Genomic DNA, 18,367 nt, shown 5'->3' on the forward strand with positions numbered 1-18,367 from the left:
AAGCAATGATGTATCTATCTATATATAAATAAATCAATGGGTGGATTCGATTATGCTGAGCCGCGGGGCACTGGTATATGGCCCGTGACGTGAACGCGTTAAACTGTGCGGGAGGAACTCCCGTCTCTAATAGAACAGTAATCTGCGCCACTCTGTCATGTTGTCAAGGCAACATGATGCATCGTCCAGAAACATAGGCAACAATATCTTTGTTCCATAAAATATATGTTTGAATTTTCAAACGAGTTTTTATTGGCAAGGTAGATAAAGCGTTTTTTTATCAAAAGCAATTCTTTTTGCATGTGAAAACAGAATACTCATTTACAGAATCCTCATTACTCCACGTGCTTAGATACAGGGCACAGACATCAGTTCAACGTCTAATTTTGATTTACATGTTGAGTTGAGTTGTCAACTAACTTGAATTCAACATGAAATGAACAAAAAAAATTCACCATATCATTGGATTTAGGTTTTAAAAAGTTGTCTGAAAAAAATATGAAATGGATTATTTTATTTGCAAATCGAATCAGTTTTCCACATTAATTCAACATAATTACATATATTTTTTATTTATTTAAATGATGTAGATACAATGTTGATTGAACTAGTTATTGTCCAGTGGGTAATTAGGGATGGGTCGAAATATACAGAATGGAGGAAAATGGGGGAGGGTCTTGCTTTTTCAATTTCAGTCAAAGGGAGTATTTTTGATTATTTTTATGTATCCCAGTGGAGGGTCATGTAATTTGTAATTGATTAAATGTAAATATTTCTGTGTTTTAAAAATAGTTGCTTATTAGGCTATATATCCATGTGTGCCCGATGCCACCCCTCATCTATGATTCTCTGCTGAGTGCACAATATCAAGTTCACCTATAGGCTATATATCCATGTGTGCCCGATGCCACACCTCATCTATGATTCTCTGCTCTGCTGGGTGCACAATATCAAGTTCACCTATAGGCTATTTAGTGTGATCTCAATCAAATGATCCATAGCCTATATCGGCTAAAGGGTACTAAGTGCATGCTGGGAGAAGCACAGAGCAAAGTTATATTTCTAAGATATCTGCTAGTATGGTATATATAAAATTATAAACTGAGTGGTTCGAGCCCTGAATGCTGATTGGCTGACAGCTGTGGTATATCAGACCGTATACCATGTGTATGACAAAACATTTATTTTTACTGCTCTAATTATATTGGTAACCAGTTTATAATAGCAATCAGGCACCTAAGGGCTTTGTGGTATATGGCCAATATACCACGGCTAAGGGCTGTGTCCAGGCACTCCGCGATGCGTCGTGCATAAAGAACAGCCATTAGCCGTGGTATATTGGCCATACGCCACACCCCCTCGTGCCTTATTGCTTAACTAGGCTGCATTAAACACTGAAATGGATATTCCAACCCTGAGCCCCGCCTACTCTGCTCTTGCTGATCCAAAACGTGTTTGTGTGCTCAGTGTGCCCTCATTGATATTAGCCTAGCTCAGTGTGCCCTCATTGATACTAGCCTAGCTCAGTGTGCCCTCATTGATACTAGCCTAGCTCAGTGTGCCCTCATTGATACTAGCCTAGCTCAGTGTGCCCTCATTGATATTAGCCTAGCTCAGTGTGCCCTCATTGATACTAGCCTAGCTCAGTGTGCCCTCATTGATACTAGCCTAGCTCAGTGTGCCCTCATTGATACTAGCCTAGCTCAGTGTGCCCTCATTGATACTAGCCTAGCTCAGTGTGCCCTCATTGATATTAGCCTAGCTCAGTGTGCCCTCATTGATATTAGCCTAGCTCAGTGTGCCCTCATTGATACTAGCCTAGCTCAGTGTGCCCTCATTGATACTAGCCTAGCTCAGTGTGCCCTCATTGATATTAGCCTAGCTCAGTGTGCCCTCATTGATATTAGCCTAGCTCAGTGTGCCCTCATTGATACTAGCCTAGCTCAGTGTGCCCTCATTGATACTAGCCTAGCTCAGTGTGCCCTCATTGATATTAGCCTAGCTCAGTGTGCCCTCATTGATACTAGCCTAGCTCAGTGTGCCCTCATTGATATTAGCCTAGCTCAGTGTGCCCTCATTGATATTAGCCTAGCTCAGTGTGCCCTCATTGATACTAGCCTAGCTCAGTGTGCCCTCATTGATACTAGCCTAGCTCAGTGTGCCCTCATTGATACTAGCCTAGCTCAGTGTGCCCTCATTGATACTAGCCTAGCTCAGTGTGCCCTCATTGATATTAGCCTAGCTCAGTGTGCCCTCATTGATATTAGCCTAGCTCAGTGTGCCCTCATTGATATTAGCCTAGCTCAGTGTGCCCTCATTGATACTAGCCTAGCTCAGTGTGCCCTCATTGATACTAGCCTAGCTCAGTGTGCCCTCATTGATACTAGCCTAGCTCAGTGTGCCCTCATTGATACTAGCCTAGCTCAGTGTGCCCTCATTGATATTAGCCTAGCTCAGTGTGCCCTCGTTGATATTAGCCTAGCTCAGTGTGCCCTCATTGATACTAGCCTAGCTCAGTATGCCCTCATTGATATTAGCCTAGCTCAGTGTGCCCTCATTGATACTAGCCTAGCTCAGTGTGCCCTCATTGATATTAGCCTAGCTCAGTGTGCCCTCATTGATACTAGCCTAGCTCAGTGTGCCCTCATTGATATTAGCCTAGCTCAGTGTGCCCTCATTGATATTAGCCTAGCTCAGTGTGCCCTCGTTGATATTAGCCTAGCTCAGTGTGCCCTCGTTGATATTAGCCTAGCTCAGTGTGCCCTCATTGATATTAGCCTAGCTCAGTGTGCCCTCATTGATATTAGCCTAGCTCAGTGTGCCCTCATTGATATTAGCCTAGCTCAGTGTGCCCTCATTGATATTAGCCTAGCTCAGTGTGCCCTCATTTTCGAGCTTCAGCCCTTCTCCTTCCCCTCGGATCGTTCCAATATCTCATCACGCTGATGTCCAGGAGGGCTCTCACCTGGGCTACTGCTGTATTTTGAATTTTAGGACCCCTTAAGGTATAAATATATATATATATTAACAAATGATTTGATGAAACATTGTCCTTACTGCTATTAGCCCATAGAAACACATTGAGTAACAGATTCATACATGAAAAAACAGACAGTAAGAAACTAATCTAAAGGAGGTTTGTTTTGACGTGGCTGATATCTCAGAGATATAAGAACATTTAAACATATTTAACCCCTTTTTTAGACTCTAAACTACTTCCATTAACGTTTTCAACTGGTACCGGGCTACCTTCATGACAGCCTACTGAAGCTTCTGGGAAATCCACTCAACAGGGTTTAAAAAAATGAATCTGACTGGTAGATCTCAGCTTGCTTTTTGACTCCGAAGGTGACCTTGACTCCGAAGGTGACCGTGACTCCGAAGGTGACCGTGACTCCGAAGGTGACCGTGACTCCGAAGGTGACCTTGACTCCGAAGGTGACCGTGACTCCGAAGGTGTGACTCCGAAGGTCCGAAGGTGACCGTGACTCCGAAGGTGACCGTGACTCCGAAGGTGACCTTGACTCCGAAGGTGACCGTGACTCCGAAGGTGACCGTGACTCCGAAGGTGACCTTGACTCCGAAAAGGTTGGTGACCATTGCTCTGACTCATGATCAGAGTCAAATCCAGCATAGTGCCTCTTTATAACATCGGCAATATGCTCCAGGGGCAATGTACTACTATGGCCAACCCTGTAAAACAACACATTACACTGCACCTATCGTACTACTATGGCCAACCCTGTAAAACAATACATTTCACTGCACCTATCGTACTACTATGGCCAACCCTGTAAAACAAGACATTTCACTGCACCTATCGTACTACTATGGCCAACCCTGTAAAACAACACATTTCACTGCACCTATCGTACTACTATGGCCAACCCTGTAAAACAACACATTTCACTGCACCTATCGTACTACTATGGCCAACCCTGTAAAACAACACATTACACTGCACCTATCATACTACTATGGCCAACCCTGTAAAACAACACATTTCACTGCACCTATCGTACTACTATGGCCCGACCCTGTAAAACAACACATTTCACTGCACCTATCGTACTACTATGGCCAACCCTGTAAAACAACACATTTCACTGCACCTATCGTACTACTATGGCCAACCCTGTAAAACAACACATTTCACTGCACCTATCGTACTACTATGGCCAACCCTGTAAAACAACACATTTCACTGCACCTATCGTACTACTATGGCCAACCCTGTAAAACAACACATTACACTGCACCTATCGTACTACTATGGCCAACCCTGTAAAACAAGACATTTCACTGCACCTATCGTACTACTATGGCCAACCCTGTAAAACAACACATTTCACTGCACCTATCGTACTACTATGGCCAACCCTGTAAAACAACACATTACACTGCACCTATCGTACTACTATGGCCGACCCTGTAAAACAACACATTTCACTGCACCTATCGTACTACTATGGCCCGACCCTGTAAAACAACACATTTCACTGCACCTATCGTACTACTATGGCCTGACCCTGTAAAACAACACATTTCACTGCACCTATCGTACTACTATGGCCAACCCTGTAAAACAACACATTTCACTGCACCTATCATACTACTATGGCCAACCCTGTAAAACAAGACATTTCACTGCACCTATCGTACTACTATGGCCAACCCTGTAAAACAAGACATTACACTGCACCTATCGTACTACTATGGCCAACCCTGTAAAACAACACATTACACTGCACCTATCGTACTACTATGGCCAACCCTGTAAAACAACACATTTCACTGCACCTATCGTACTACTATGGCCAACCCTGTAAAACAACACATTTCACTGCACCTATCGTACTACTATGGCCAACCCTGTAAAACAACACATTTCACTGCACCTATCGTACTACTATGGCCAACCCTGTAAAACAACACATTTCACTGCACCTATCGTACTACTATGGCCAACCCTGTAAAACAACACATTTCACTGCACCTATCGTACTACTATGGCCAACCCTGTAAAACAACACATTTCACTGCACCTATCGTACTACTATGGCCAACCCTGTAAAACAACACATTTCACTGCACCTATCCGGTGTGTGACAATGAAACATATATATATATATCTGTGACCAAAAGAGAGGATATGTATTTCTGAGCCTGTAGCAACCGGTAACAAACTGCCAAGATGTCTGGACCCTGGTGGCAGCAGGTAGCCTAGTGGTTAGAGCAGGTAGCCTAGTGGTTAGAGCAGGTAGCCTAGTGGTTAGAGCAGGTAGCCTAGTGGTTAGAGCAGGTAGCCCAGTGGTTAGAGCAGGTAGCCTAGTGGTTAGAGCAGGTAGCCTAGTGGTTAGAGCAGGTAGCCTAGTGGTTAGAGCAGGTAGCCTAGCGGTTAGAGCAGGTAGCCTAGCGGTTAGAGCAGGTAGCCTAGTGGTTAGAGCAGGTAGCCTAGTGGTTAGAGCAGGTAGCCCAGTGGTTAGAGCAGGTAGCCTAGTGGTTAGAGCAGGTAGCCCAGTGGTTAGAGCAGGTAGCCCAGTGGTTAGAGCAGGTAGCCTAGTGGTTAGAGCAGGTAGCCTAGTGGTTAGAGCAGGTAGCCTAGTGGTTAGAGCAGGTAGCCCAGTGGTTAGAGCAGGTAGCCCAGTGGTTAGAGCAGGTAGCCTAGTGGTTAGAGCAGGTAGCCTAGTGGTTAGAGCAGGTAGCCTAGTGGTTAGAGCAGGTAGCCTAGCGGTTAGAGCAGGTAGCCTAGCGGTTAGAGCAGGCAGGTAGCCTAGCGGTTAGAGCAGGTAGCCTAGTGGTTAGAGCAGGCAGGTAGCCTAGCGGTTAGAGCAGGTAGCCTAGCGGTTAGAGCAGGCAGGTAGCCTAGCGGTTAGAGCAGGTAGCCTAGCGGTTAGAGCAGGTAGCCTAGTAGTTAGAGCAGGTAGCCTAGCGGTTAGAGCAGGCAGGTAGCCTAGCGGTTAGAGCAGGCAGGTAGCCTAGCGGTTAGAGCAGGTAGCCTAGTAGCTACCGGTTAGAGCAGGTAGCCTAGCGGTTAGAGCAGGTAGCCTAGCGGTTAGAGCAGGTAGCCTAGTGGTCGGAGCAGGTAGCCTAGTGGTCGGAGCAGGTAGCCTAGTGGTTAGAGCAGGTAGCCTAGTGGTCAGAGCAGGTAGCCTAGTGGTCAGAGCAGGTAGCCTAGTGGTCAGAGCAGGTAGCCTAGTGGTTAGAGCAGGTAGCCTAGTGGTTAGAGCAGGTAGCCTAGTGGTTGGAGCAGGTAGCCTAGTGGTCGGAGCAGGTAGCCTAGTGGTTAGAGCAGGTAGCCTAGTGGTCGGAGCAGGTAGCCTAGTGGTTAGAGCAGGTAGCCTAGTGGTCGGAGCGTTGGGACAGTAACCGAAACGGTTGGTGGATAGAATCCCCCGAGCTGACATGGGGGGAAAAAATCTGTCGTTCTGCCCCCTGAACAGAGCAGTTACCCCACCGTTCCCCGGGTAGGCCGTCATTGTAAATAAGATTTTTTTTCTTCGATGACTTGCCTCGTTAAATAAAATATAAATGGTACAGACGGAGACTGTATTGCGTTGTAGATATAAGAGTCGATGGTATAGTCCTGATTTAGGCTGTTATCTTTAATGCACTACTCGGATGGACCAAAGACTCATATTCTTTCACTAGTTGGATAATGAAGCTCAAAGCTTTTTTTTATTACAAAAAAAACCCAAAAACATAAAAACTCTTAACATTGCAATGTACAGTATATTTGATACAAGCTCCCTCACATTTTACAGTGCAACAAATATCATATTCACAAGCCTTCAATACATTAGTCACACATATGTAAACAAAACTTCAATGTGAAGGCATATTTTGTACAAACACATATCACTGGGTACATTGAAGGACAATACACATTATAGCACAACCCACTGGGTTGTAATCGAATACTCTGGCACTTTAAGAAAAATTCACACAGTCCATCATAGATAGTTAAAAATCACACAGTCCCGTCCCGTCACATGTTGTTTAAAAAACCTGGTGAGTAAGGTTGGTATACCTGGTGAGTAAGGTTGGTGAGTAAGGTTGGTATACCTGGTGAGTAAGGTTGGTATACCTGGTGAGTAAGGTTGGTGAGTAAAGTTGGTATACCCGGTGAGTAAGGTTGGTGAGTAAGGTTGGTATACCTGGTGAGTAAGGTTGGTGAGTAAGGTTGGTATACCTGGTGAGTAAGGTTGGTGAGTAAGGTTGGTATACCTGGTGAGTAAAGTTAGTGAGTAAGGTTGGTATACCTGGTGAGTAAGGTTGGTGAGTAAGGTTGGTATACCTGGTGAGTAAGGTTGGTATACCTGGTGAGTAAGGTTGGTGAGTAAGGTTGGTATACCTGGTGAGTAAGGTTGGTGAGTAAGGTTGGTATACCTGGTGAGTAAGGTTGGTGAGTAAGGTTGGTATAGGTGAGCAATGGTTTGGCAGAAAACCAACAGACTTGGAAATCCAAAACAAATACAAAAAGGGTGAAATCTGGCATCAAAGATTTTTTTAAAGGGTGACAAGAAACAAGATAATTAAGGGCTTTTGTAGAAGGAATAGTAAGCCATGCTTTTAGAAACAGACGCCTCTTTGCTGTAGGTGTCAGTGGCAGTCACATCCACACACTTTACAGCAGAGGAGTTCTCTGTGCCGGATCCACTCAGAGACGCACGACTCCTTTTACACACCACGGCCCCAGAGTCAGCTTTCTCCAGGCTCAGCGCGGAAGAGTGAGTATCAGTCCACGTTGAAGCTATGTTACCAACACTACTGCCGTTGATCTCTTCCCCCTGAGCCTTGTCTTTGTCGGGCACAGACAGCTGGTCCTCTGGGAACCCAGTAGGGCTGGGTCTAGGGGACCAAGGCAAGCCTGTGGTCACCTTTCTCTGGTAAGATCCTCTAGAGCCCCATCCTGCTGCCATGGAAGTGAAAGGAGAGTCCGGGTAGTAGGTGAGAGCGTGGGAGTTCTGTAGAGGCAGGGAATTAATACCGTACGGGAGCAGGCTGCTGGAGTAGTCCCCTTCGTAGGAACTGAGATCCAGCTTGTTGGGGCCAGCTGGTCCCTGTTGCATGGAGATAAACCACCTCTGGGAGGCGCTGTCCTCTGGCTGGGGAGAAAAGAGACTGTTGGTCTGGGGTACTGTCCTCTCACTGTTGTAGAAGCGGTTCTGGGGCAGGTTGTTGATGACCTGGTCCTGGAAGAAAGGTTGCATGGCGTAGCGGGCACCTGGGACGATCTGGTGGGAGTCTGTGGGGGAGGGGGTCAGCCGGTCACCCTCTGGAGCTGTGTACATCCTAGAATATCATAGGAGAAGAGAGATGGAGAATGTACACTGAGTCTACTAAACATTAGGAACACCTGCTCTTTCCAGGACATAGACTGACCAGGTGAATCCAGGTGAAAGCTATGTTCCCTTATTGATTTCCCCTGTTAAATTCACTAAATTCACTTCAATCAGTGTAGAAGAAGGGTGGGAAACAGGTTAAAGAAGGATTTTTAAGCCTTGGGACAATTGAGACATGGATTGTGTACGTGTGCCATTTCAGAGGGTGAATGGGGCAAGACAAAAGATTCAAGTGGCTTTGAATGCGGTATGGTAGTAGGTGCCAGACGCACCGGTTTGAGTGTGTCAAGAACTGCGACGCTGCTGGGTTTTTCACACTCAACAGTTTCCTGTGTGTATCAAGAATGGTCCACCACCCAAAGGACATCCAGCCAACTTGACACAGCATTGAAGTCTACACGGGCCAGCCTCCCTGTGGAACGCTTTCGACACCATTGTAGAGTCCTGTGCCCTGACAAAATCAGGCTGTTCTAAAGGGGGCTGCAACGTAATATTAGGAAGGTGTTCTTAATGTTTTGTCCACTCTGTGTATAAGGAAACGTGACAGGGATAAGACATCACACAAAAACCTTTGTTGTGTTACGGTCATTGTAAGTGAATATCAATATGGCTGAAAGGTTAAAGATACTCACGAATCATAGTTATCCCTGAATCCTTTTGCAAAAGGGTTGTGGTCAATTTTCAGTTGTGTGATCTATGGAAAAAGAGAGAAGCAATTTGAAAACTCAATGTTATAATGAGATAAAAGGGTTGAGAGAGAGAACGAGAGAGAAAGAGAGAGCGAGCAGAGGGAGAGGACAGAGAGAGAGAAAGAGAGAGCGAGCAGAGGGAGAGTACAGAGAGAGAGAAAGAGAGAGCAGAGGGAGAGGAAAGAGAGAGAGAGGATGAGAGAGAAAGTGAGAGCAGAGGGAGAGGACAGAGAGAGAGAACGAGTGAAAGAGGCATTCTTACATCAGTGTTCTGATAAGCCGTGACGGCTATAAACTGGTTCTCGGGGAAGGTGAAGCTCTGGGTCTTTGGGTCTCTGCTCATGTCCTCCAACCCCTCTGTCACCTCAACAATGTGCAGCCGTGGCTGATATTTATGAAGAGACTGAAGGACTATCATCTATACACAGAAAAACAAAACAGAAAGTCAACGGAGAAGACTTATTTTCTGGGCCAAATCCTATACAGGTGCAGGTGGTGGGGCAGATAGGTTGCTAGATCGAATCCCAGACCTGACAACGGAAAAAATGTCGTTCTGCCCCTGAACAAGGCAGTTGTTCAACTGTTCCTAGGCCATCGTTGAAAATAAGAATTTGTTCTTAACTGACTTGCCTGGTTAAATAAAGGTAAAATATGTTTATTTTTATAATGACACATACCACTAACATCAATACAATTTTATGCGAAGGTTTCCAGGATTTGAATTAATCAAGATATCTATGTATGTATGGATGGATGATCTTCATAATAATAACAATAAAATAAATACGTTGTTTATTTTCTTTTGCATTTAAAACAATGTGGATGTGAGCCTAGAAGTTACACATTAACCACAGTAGGAAGATTTTACTTGTTTACTTTTAAATTATTAAAATATTTTGTACATAAATCAATACATTCCCAGGCTTATTAGAATATATTTATTTTCTTCTTTAAAATGATCCCCGTACAGGTGTTATAAAAAATGCATCACCTGTGAGTTGTTGCTGCTGCCTCCTTTGTTGTTGGTGAGCTTCAGTTTGCCGAAAGAGATCTCCTGTCTCACCCAATGTGCTCCCGTGTTGGGAGATTCAGGATGGACGTACATTTTGTTTCCTAAAGAAGGAAAACGGTTAAAAAATATAAAAAATATAAAAAAAATAAGTTTGTTTCATAATCGCTGTGGTTACTGTACAAAATGTAATATAATAAAAACAACTATTTAGAAATGGTTTAAAATCTTTATACTGCCTATAATTTCTAGGATCATACCCTGCATATTGTTGTCAGCCTTTCCACAGGTGATCCATTTCCCGCCCTGGAACCTCCAGTGGTTGGGGTCCGCGAGCGTGACCTCCACAAACACGTTGTAATGAGCAGAGAGGTTCAGACCCATCAGGTTGAAACTCAGGAACGGGAACATCCGCCTGGTAAACACACAGGGATTCAAATGTGTTTTTAAATGTGCCAGATCTGGTGAGAATTTGAGAACAAATTGGATGTGTGGGTGCGTTTCAGAGAATACAGTTTCACAACATTAAATATAAATACAATCGAACTGATGATGGCATCCTTTTAAGCATGCGGGCACCTTTCCCCATATTTTAATGGAGTTTCAGAGAATATAATTTCACAACAGTACGCAAGCACACTCGGCACCCGCCGAAGCATTCGTCTTTAGCCGCTGGCCACATCGCACTCACCTGCCCTGTTTGGTGATTATCATCTCGGTCTGGTGACGGTGGAATCTGAGCCAGAGAGGCCGGTTACAGAGGTAGACCTGAGCCCTCACCCCCGTGCCTGAGGTTAGGGGCACCGAGCCGATCCCGGACCCGGTGCTGTATGGAGGGTAGAGACATCCACCCTGTCCTAACTGGTAGGCCGAGCCGAACTGATTGCGCCCCGCCGGGGAGAATCCCGTGGGAGGCAACACCGAGCTGAAGTGAAGCGATGTCGAATATCTGGATCCGCCGGAAGCCGTGTAAACGGTACCGGACTGGGAATAAGGGAATAACGAACATGGACTCGCCATGTCTCCAGTTTGCTTGGATGGGGTTGAGATATAATAGCGGTCTGGCCCGAGTCCGTCGGTGTATCGGCTAGCGCTGCCGGCCATAGCCGGGTCATCTGCACCCACCACCGGGGACTTTCTCCTCTCCTCCGGGCGGAGCGCGTCCTTGGGGGAAGGAAAGGTGTTGCTCTCTCCCTCTCCGAGCATGGTAACTTTTTGTCAGGCAAGATTAAATTTTATTCGGTCCCGCGGTCTTTTTTCCCCTTCCAATTCTTCTCCTGGGCTTCTGTCAGAAGAGACGCACCGGAACCAGGGATCTTCTTGAAAAGTTCTGCATCCTTTTGAGAAATAAAAGTACAATTTTTTAAAATATATTTTTTAAAGTATATCCAAAATATCCCAATTAGAGTCGCATAGGCTATAGACCTATACTGTTAAACGGGCTAACTGGCTACAGGCTACTGTAAATCAAGAGGCAGGGAAGTCCTCCTGCCTGTCTTGCTGGCCGTGTGCACTGAGTTACCACTGTGTAAACCGACGAGCTGCTCCCCTGTGATAACCTGCACGGGTGATTGCGTGATGCCCGTTTCACACTCCCAATCTGCTGTGACGGCCATGGGTGTGGCTTCCAGGATGGATCGTGATAAATGGCTCAGTACACATGTATTTACAATTTTTTTTGGGTGGGGGGGGGGTGATATTAACTGATTTAAAAAAAAGTCTGTTTAAATGTTTTAGTTCATACAAAATCTCATTGCGCAGTAAGTCTGATACTGAAACTTTGCGCTGCACCACATCTCCCAGATAAGGATCTGTCAGAGAGGCATGACTCTTATTCTGCTCTGTACATGTTCAATAATAAAGGAGTAACCAACGTCCCATGGCTAGCCTATATTTGGATTTATTTATTTAAATTATTATTATTATTTTAATACATTTTATTCATTTAGCAGACGGTCTTATCCAGAGTGACTTACAGTCAAGGGTATTCATCTACAGATAGCTAGGTGGGACAACCACATATCACAGTCGTAGTCAGTATATTTGTCCTCAATAAAGTAGTTATGATCAAGGTCAGAGTTATTAAGGTGGGGGGGTCACGAAAGTATTTTTTCTAGTTATATATTTGAACCTCTTGGAGTAAATGTTAAATGTTGTGTCTTTTTTTTGTAACATCCTAAAGAAATAGGATAAATAAAAAGGGTACATCCAAGTTTCCCGTGCCCCCTCCCCACCCCCAATCTCTCTCTAGTTATTTGTGTATTCCCGGCAGACACCGCTCACTGACCTGTCTCTCTACAGCCCATCAGGTGATTGACCCGCTGATCGACAATTATCACGTCATTATAGAACCCTTCACTAGGACATATAGGACCTTACCTCCTCCGGACTCCGCCGTATATCTAAATGTTTGTTTAAGCTCTCTCCTCTGTCATATGGATTTATAACAGCAAGATGCTAACTAGGAAATAAGAACAATTTAATTACGGTGTAGCAATTCAATTGATAGCAAAGATATTTGTAGTAAAATTCGTCTGTTAGACCTATAAAGAGGAATTAGCTACGGTAAATTATGGCCTGGCTTGTTATTTTATACCTTTCACTTAACTATTCGTTTTCTTGTAAACCACATGACAAATTGTATGAGATTTGTTTTCAGAAAAGCCGAGACCTGAGGGTTGGTATAAAGGTGTGAAAACGATCTATGGAAAGTTGTCACCCTCATCGAAACAGACACTAGTATTTTTTTTTTGTGTTCACGCTTTCCACGGTATTTCTCATGTAGCGCTGCGGAATTACGTTTGGGCGACTAGGGTTTCACTTGTTATGCTCCCTGATATATTAAGTAGGCCTGTAATGTTTTTAATTGTTTTTTTTCTTTCTATTTAATTTTGTTAATTGTATTTTTTTTGGTCTACAAAATTATTAGTCTATAGGGCTAGCCTAAACGGGTTGTTCAGACAATTATAAGATCATTTCATAAATTATTTTCCACTTTCTTTAGACTATGGCTAAAATGTAGTATATTTCCTTCAATTTTAATATAATTGAATTAAATACATTTTCACATCCGGAGTTCACAATAAATTCAGAGTCATGAATTTGCATTAATTTCCAGAGAGATGAGTCCACGTTATTTTGTCCCACCGGACTGCCCTTTGTGAACAGAGGGGGAAACGGTCAATTATCTTTCCGTTTGAAGAAGCCTTGTGATGTATTGCCGAACCGACAGCCCGCTATAGGACTTTACAGATACAAGCAATATCGGCGACACAAAGCTCCGACTGAATTGTAGCAGCAGCGATCAGTTAAATATAGTGCACTGATTTCACTGAAAGAATATATATATTTTTTAAATTAAATTTCTGTAACTTATCTTGTAACATATAGCCTACGAATTGTTATTGCATGAATCTATACCGATACATATGTTTAAATAGGATTAGTCTATTTATATTATATACAAATCAATAGAACAAACTTACCAATCTTGGTCCTTGTTTGGCCTACTTCGTTTTCAAATGAGGCTAATAAATATACCTAATACATAAAACAAAACAAAAATTACAAATATAGGCTGCAATTTGGAAATAAATAAATTACGCGACATATATTTCTGTTTTCAATCACAATGAAAATAAGAGAGAGAGATCGTTAATTTGTAAGTAATTCAACGCATCTTCTCTCCTCTCCTTGTTTTGAAAGAGATGGTTCAAGTATGCGCTTATATGTAGTCTACTGGCTCTAGGATCCTTTCTTGCGGTCCAGCTGCACCCCGTCCCCCGTTTAGGAGCGCTCTCTTGTGTCGAAGATGCGCACATAGCAGCCTCTTATTAATCTTAGCTTTCGATTCCCAAGAGCTACTGGGCAAGCGGAATATGTACAGAATTATAGGCCTACAACACGAGAAACACGCCGACAGCAATAACGCAGGTTACGCTGTAGCGATCGCTTCACTCGGTGATACTCAATAGGGGCCCCGTAAATAGTCGTATAATTTCAGGCTTAATTGTAGTCGTGCTAGATTCTAGAACGTCGTCGGAGCAGAACGGGAAAACACATCAGTAGTAGTGGTAATGAAACGGACAGGATGCTCCTAGCCAACTGATCAGGCGTGTTTAGAGGCACAAACCTGCACATGACTGGGACTGACATCCGTCCACGTCATATCAAACTGAAACACACGTTTACTGATGTGACACCGTAATGAAATTCATTATCACACACCAATCAACTACTTGGTACTTGATGTCTCTCTCTCTCTGTCTCTCTGTCTCTCTCTCTCTCAATTCAATGGGCTTTATTGGCATGGGCAACATATGTTTACATTGCCAAAGCAAGTGAAATATATAATAAACAAAAGTGAAATAAAAAATGAACAGTAAACATTACACTCCCAAAGGTTTCAAAGGAATAGAGACATTTAAAAGGTCATATTATGTCTATATACAATGTTGTAACGATGTGCAAATAGTTAAAGTACAAAAGGGAAAATAAATAAACATAAATATGGGTTGTATTTACAATGGTGTTTGTTCTTCACTGGTTGCCCTTTTCTTGTGGCAACAGGTCACAAATCTCGCTTGCGGTAGCAGAGAGAACAGTCTATGACTTGGGTGGCTGGAGTCTTTGATCATTTTTATGGCCTTCCTCTGACACCGCCTGGTATAGAGGTCCTGAATGGCAGGGAGCTCAGCCTTCCTCTGACACCGCCTGGTATAGAGGTCCTGAATGGCAGGGAGCTCAGCCCCAGTGATGTACTCGACTGTACGCGCTACCCTCTGTGGCATCGGATGCCAAGCAGTTGTCATACCAGGCGGTGATGCAGCCACTCAAGAGGCTCTCAATGGTGCAGCTGTAGAACTTTTTGAGGATGAGGGCCAATGAAAAGTCTTTTCAGCCTCCTGAGGGGGAAGAGGGGTTGTCGTGACCTCTTTACGACTGTGTTGGTGTGTGTAGACCATGATAATTCATCTGTTGATCTGTTGGGGGGGGGGGGGTCACCTGTGAATCTGTTGGGGGGAGGGTCATCTATTGATCTGTTGGGGGGGTCATCTGTGACTCTGTTGGGGGAGGGGGTCATCTGTTGATCTGTTGGGGGTGGGGGGGGTCATCTGTTGATCTGTTGGGGGTGGGGGGTCATCTGTTGATCTGTTGGAGGTGGGGGGGGGGTCATCTGTGACTCTGTTGGGGGTGGGGGGTCATCTGTTGATCTGTTGGGGGTGGGGGGGGTCATCTGTGACTCTGTTGGGGGGAGGGTCATCTGATCTGTTGGGGGTGGGGGGTCATCTGTTGATCTGTTGGGGGTGGGGGGGTCATCTGTGACTCTGTTGGGGGGGGGTCATCTGATCTGTTGGGGGTGGGGGGTCATCTGTTGATCTGTTGGGGGTGGGGGGTCATCTGTTGATCTGTTGGAGGTGGGGGGGGGTCATCTGTGACTCTGTTGGGGGTGGGGGGGGTCATCTGTTGATCTGTTGGGGGTGGGGGGGTCATCTGTGACTCTGTTGGGGGTGGGGGGGTCATCTGATCTGTTGGGGGTGGGGGGTCATCTGTTGATCTGTTGGGGGTGGGGGGGTCATCTGTTGATCTGTTGGGGGGTCTTTAAGCTGATAGCAGCTGATAGCAGTTTAAAGACCCTCTAAAACACATCCTGTCACAACATGAACTTCAAGGCCACAGTCAAGCCCCCCCAGACACTGCTTACTGGGCCTTTTACATGTGAAAGACAGGCTGATGGTGAAGAGATTACTGGAGCTGTCCCACCCACAGAGACTCTATCTTTTAATTTATCCTGTTTAATTAAAACCGATTTAAAACCAGTTAAAACGGTCCCCTTTTCAGGACGGTGTTCAGCAAGGTATATTCATCTGATGAATATGTGTTCTGATCCAACTCTGCCATTTCTTTTGCTTGTCCTGTGACTGTAATGTAAATGTTATTTATTTAACCTTTATTTTCTATTTATTTAACTAGGCAAGTCAGTTAAGAACAAATTCTTATTTTCAATGACGGCCTACCAGGGAACGGTGGGTTAACTGCCTTGTTCAGGAGCAGAATGACAGATTTGTACCTTGTCAGCTCGGGGGATTCAATCTTGCAACCTTGTGGTTACTAGTCCAACGCTCTAACCACTAGGCTTCCTGCCGCCCACTAGGCTACTAGGCAAGTCTTATTTACAGTGACGGCCTACCCCGGCCTACCCCGGTTTACCCGGCCTACCTCGGCCTACCCCGGCCTACCCGGCCTACCTCGGCCTACCCTGGCCTACCCGGCCTACCCCGGCCTACCCGGCCTACCCCGGCCTACCCCGGCCTACCCGGCATACCTCGGGAGACGCTGGGCCAATTGTGCTCCGCCCCTGTGGGACTCCCAATCACGGCCGGTTGTGATACAGCCTGGATAAGGTTGACTTCTCTCCGGTGTCTCTTTATCTCCATCTGTCTCTCAGGAACATAGACGGGGCGAGACACGCTCACGCCCCACATTACACCCAGCTCAAACTCCTGCTCCAATCCCTCCTCAGTAGAAGTGACTCCTGATGTGGCATCACTGTCCAAGATGTAGGTGTTTTGGAGTCAGAATGCTGTCTGCAAATCCTTGACCTTCAAAATGCTCTAAGATTTAACAAAAAAATTAATAAAATGATCACATGATTTGAATTGTATTTTTATAAGAATTCAAAACCTAATACCTTTTTTGGACTATTGGTTAGAGCCTGTATTCAGCATTTCACTGTAAGGTCTACTACACCTGTTGTATTCAGCATTTCACTGTAAGGTCTACACCAGTTGTATTCGGCGCACGTGACAAATAAACTTTGATTTGATTTGTTGTTCTCTATAGAGATTGGTTGTACTGCAAAATGTGTGTGTGGGTTTGTGAGTGTGTGTGTGTGTGTGTGTGCGTGTGTGTGTGAGAGAGAGACCCTGGGTCTGCCACCAGACATGTGGTTTGGCTTCCCCTGGTGTGGGCCAGGTTGTGATGGGTTATGTAGTTTTTGTGGGTTTGGTTCTCAAGCGAAGACACGTAAGACACACAGACAGTAGAATACAAACATCAGGATATATGCACAGATGCATGCACACAAACGGATAAACAAGTGTTGGTTGGCAACAATGTGTGTGTGTGTGTGTGTGTGTGTGTGTGTGTGTGTGTGTGTGTGTGTGTGTGTGTGTGTGTGTGTGTGTGTGTGTGTGTGTGTGTGTGTGTGTGTGTGTGTGTGTGTGTGTGTGTGTGTGTGTGTGTGTGTGTGTGTGTGTGTGTGTGTGTGTGTGTGTGTGTTCAAGACGTGGGAGTATTGGCTGTTCTCAGTGACTCATTGACTCTTTCTGCTGCCAGCCACAGGTGTGAAGAGGTGGGCTCTCCTCACTCTCATAGCTCAGACCCCTTCAACACCTCGTGCCCCCTCAACACCTCTTGTAGCGAGACAGAGGGGCAGAAGGGGACAGGAGGGGACAGGAGGAGACAGGAGGAGACAGAGGGGCAGAAGGGGACAGGAGGGGACAGGAGGAGACAGAGGGGCAGAAGGGGACAGGAGGAGACAGGAGGAGACAGGAGGGGCAGAAGGGGACAGGAGGAGACAGGAGGAGACAGGAGGGGCAGAAGGGGACAGGAGGAGACAGGAGGAGACAGGAGGGGCAGAAGGGGACAGGAGGAGACAGGAGGAGACAGGCAGAAGGGGACAGGAGGGGACAGGAGGAGACAGGAGGAGACAGAGGGGCAGAAGGGGACAGGAGGAGACAGGAGGAGACAGAGGGGCAGAAGGGGACAGGAGGAGACAGGAGGAGACAGGAGGGGCAGAAGGGGACAGGAGGGGACAGGAGGAGACAGGAGGAGACAGAGGGGCAGAAGGGGACAGGAGGGGACAGGAGGAGACAGAGGGGCAGAAGGGGACAGGAGGGGACAGAGGAGACAGGAGGGGACAGAGGGGACAGAGGTGCAGACGGGGACAGGAGGAGACAGGAGGAGACAGGAGGAGACAGAGGGGCAGAAGGGGACAGGAGGGGACAGGAGGAGACAGGAGGGGACAGAGGGGCAGAAGGGGACAGGAGGGGACAGAGGGGCAGAAGGGGACAGGAGGGGACAGAGGGGACAGAGGTGCAGACGGGGACAGGAGGAGACAGAGGGGCAGAAGGGGACAGGAGGGGACAGGAGGAGACAGGAGGAGACAGAGGGGCAGAAGGGGACAGGAGGGGACAGAGGGGCAGAAGGGGACAGGAGGGGACAGAGGGGCAGAAGGGGACAGGAGGGGACAGGAGGGGACAGGAGGAGACAGAGGGGCAGAAGGGGACAGGAGGAGACAGAGGGGCAGAAGGGGACAGGAG

At 45.9% G+C, this 18,367-nt stretch overlaps 1 protein-coding gene across 1 annotated transcript; it reads right to left on the reverse strand.

The window, feature by feature from the left end:
- Positions 1-6,648: 6,648 nt before the first annotated feature.
- LOC139572860 (eomesodermin-like) lies at positions 6,649-14,158 on the reverse strand. The gene is made up of 7 exons (XM_071395675.1): positions 13,529-14,158; positions 10,735-11,380; positions 10,304-10,458; positions 10,026-10,147; positions 9,297-9,452; positions 8,978-9,039; positions 6,649-8,295 (listed from the first exon to the last, which is right to left on the reverse strand). Exons 2-7 carry the CDS (start codon positions 11,247-11,249, stop codon positions 7,536-7,538), a joined length of 1,770 nt encoding a protein of 589 aa, XP_071251776.1. The 5' UTR covers positions 11,250-11,380; positions 13,529-14,158; the 3' UTR covers positions 6,649-7,535.
- Positions 14,159-18,367: the final 4,209 nt, after the last annotated feature.

Source organism: Salvelinus alpinus, chromosome 4, assembly GCF_045679555.1.
Source record: "Salvelinus alpinus chromosome 4, SLU_Salpinus.1, whole genome shotgun sequence".
NCBI classification, from domain to species: domain Eukaryota; kingdom Metazoa; phylum Chordata; class Actinopteri; order Salmoniformes; family Salmonidae; genus Salvelinus; species Salvelinus alpinus.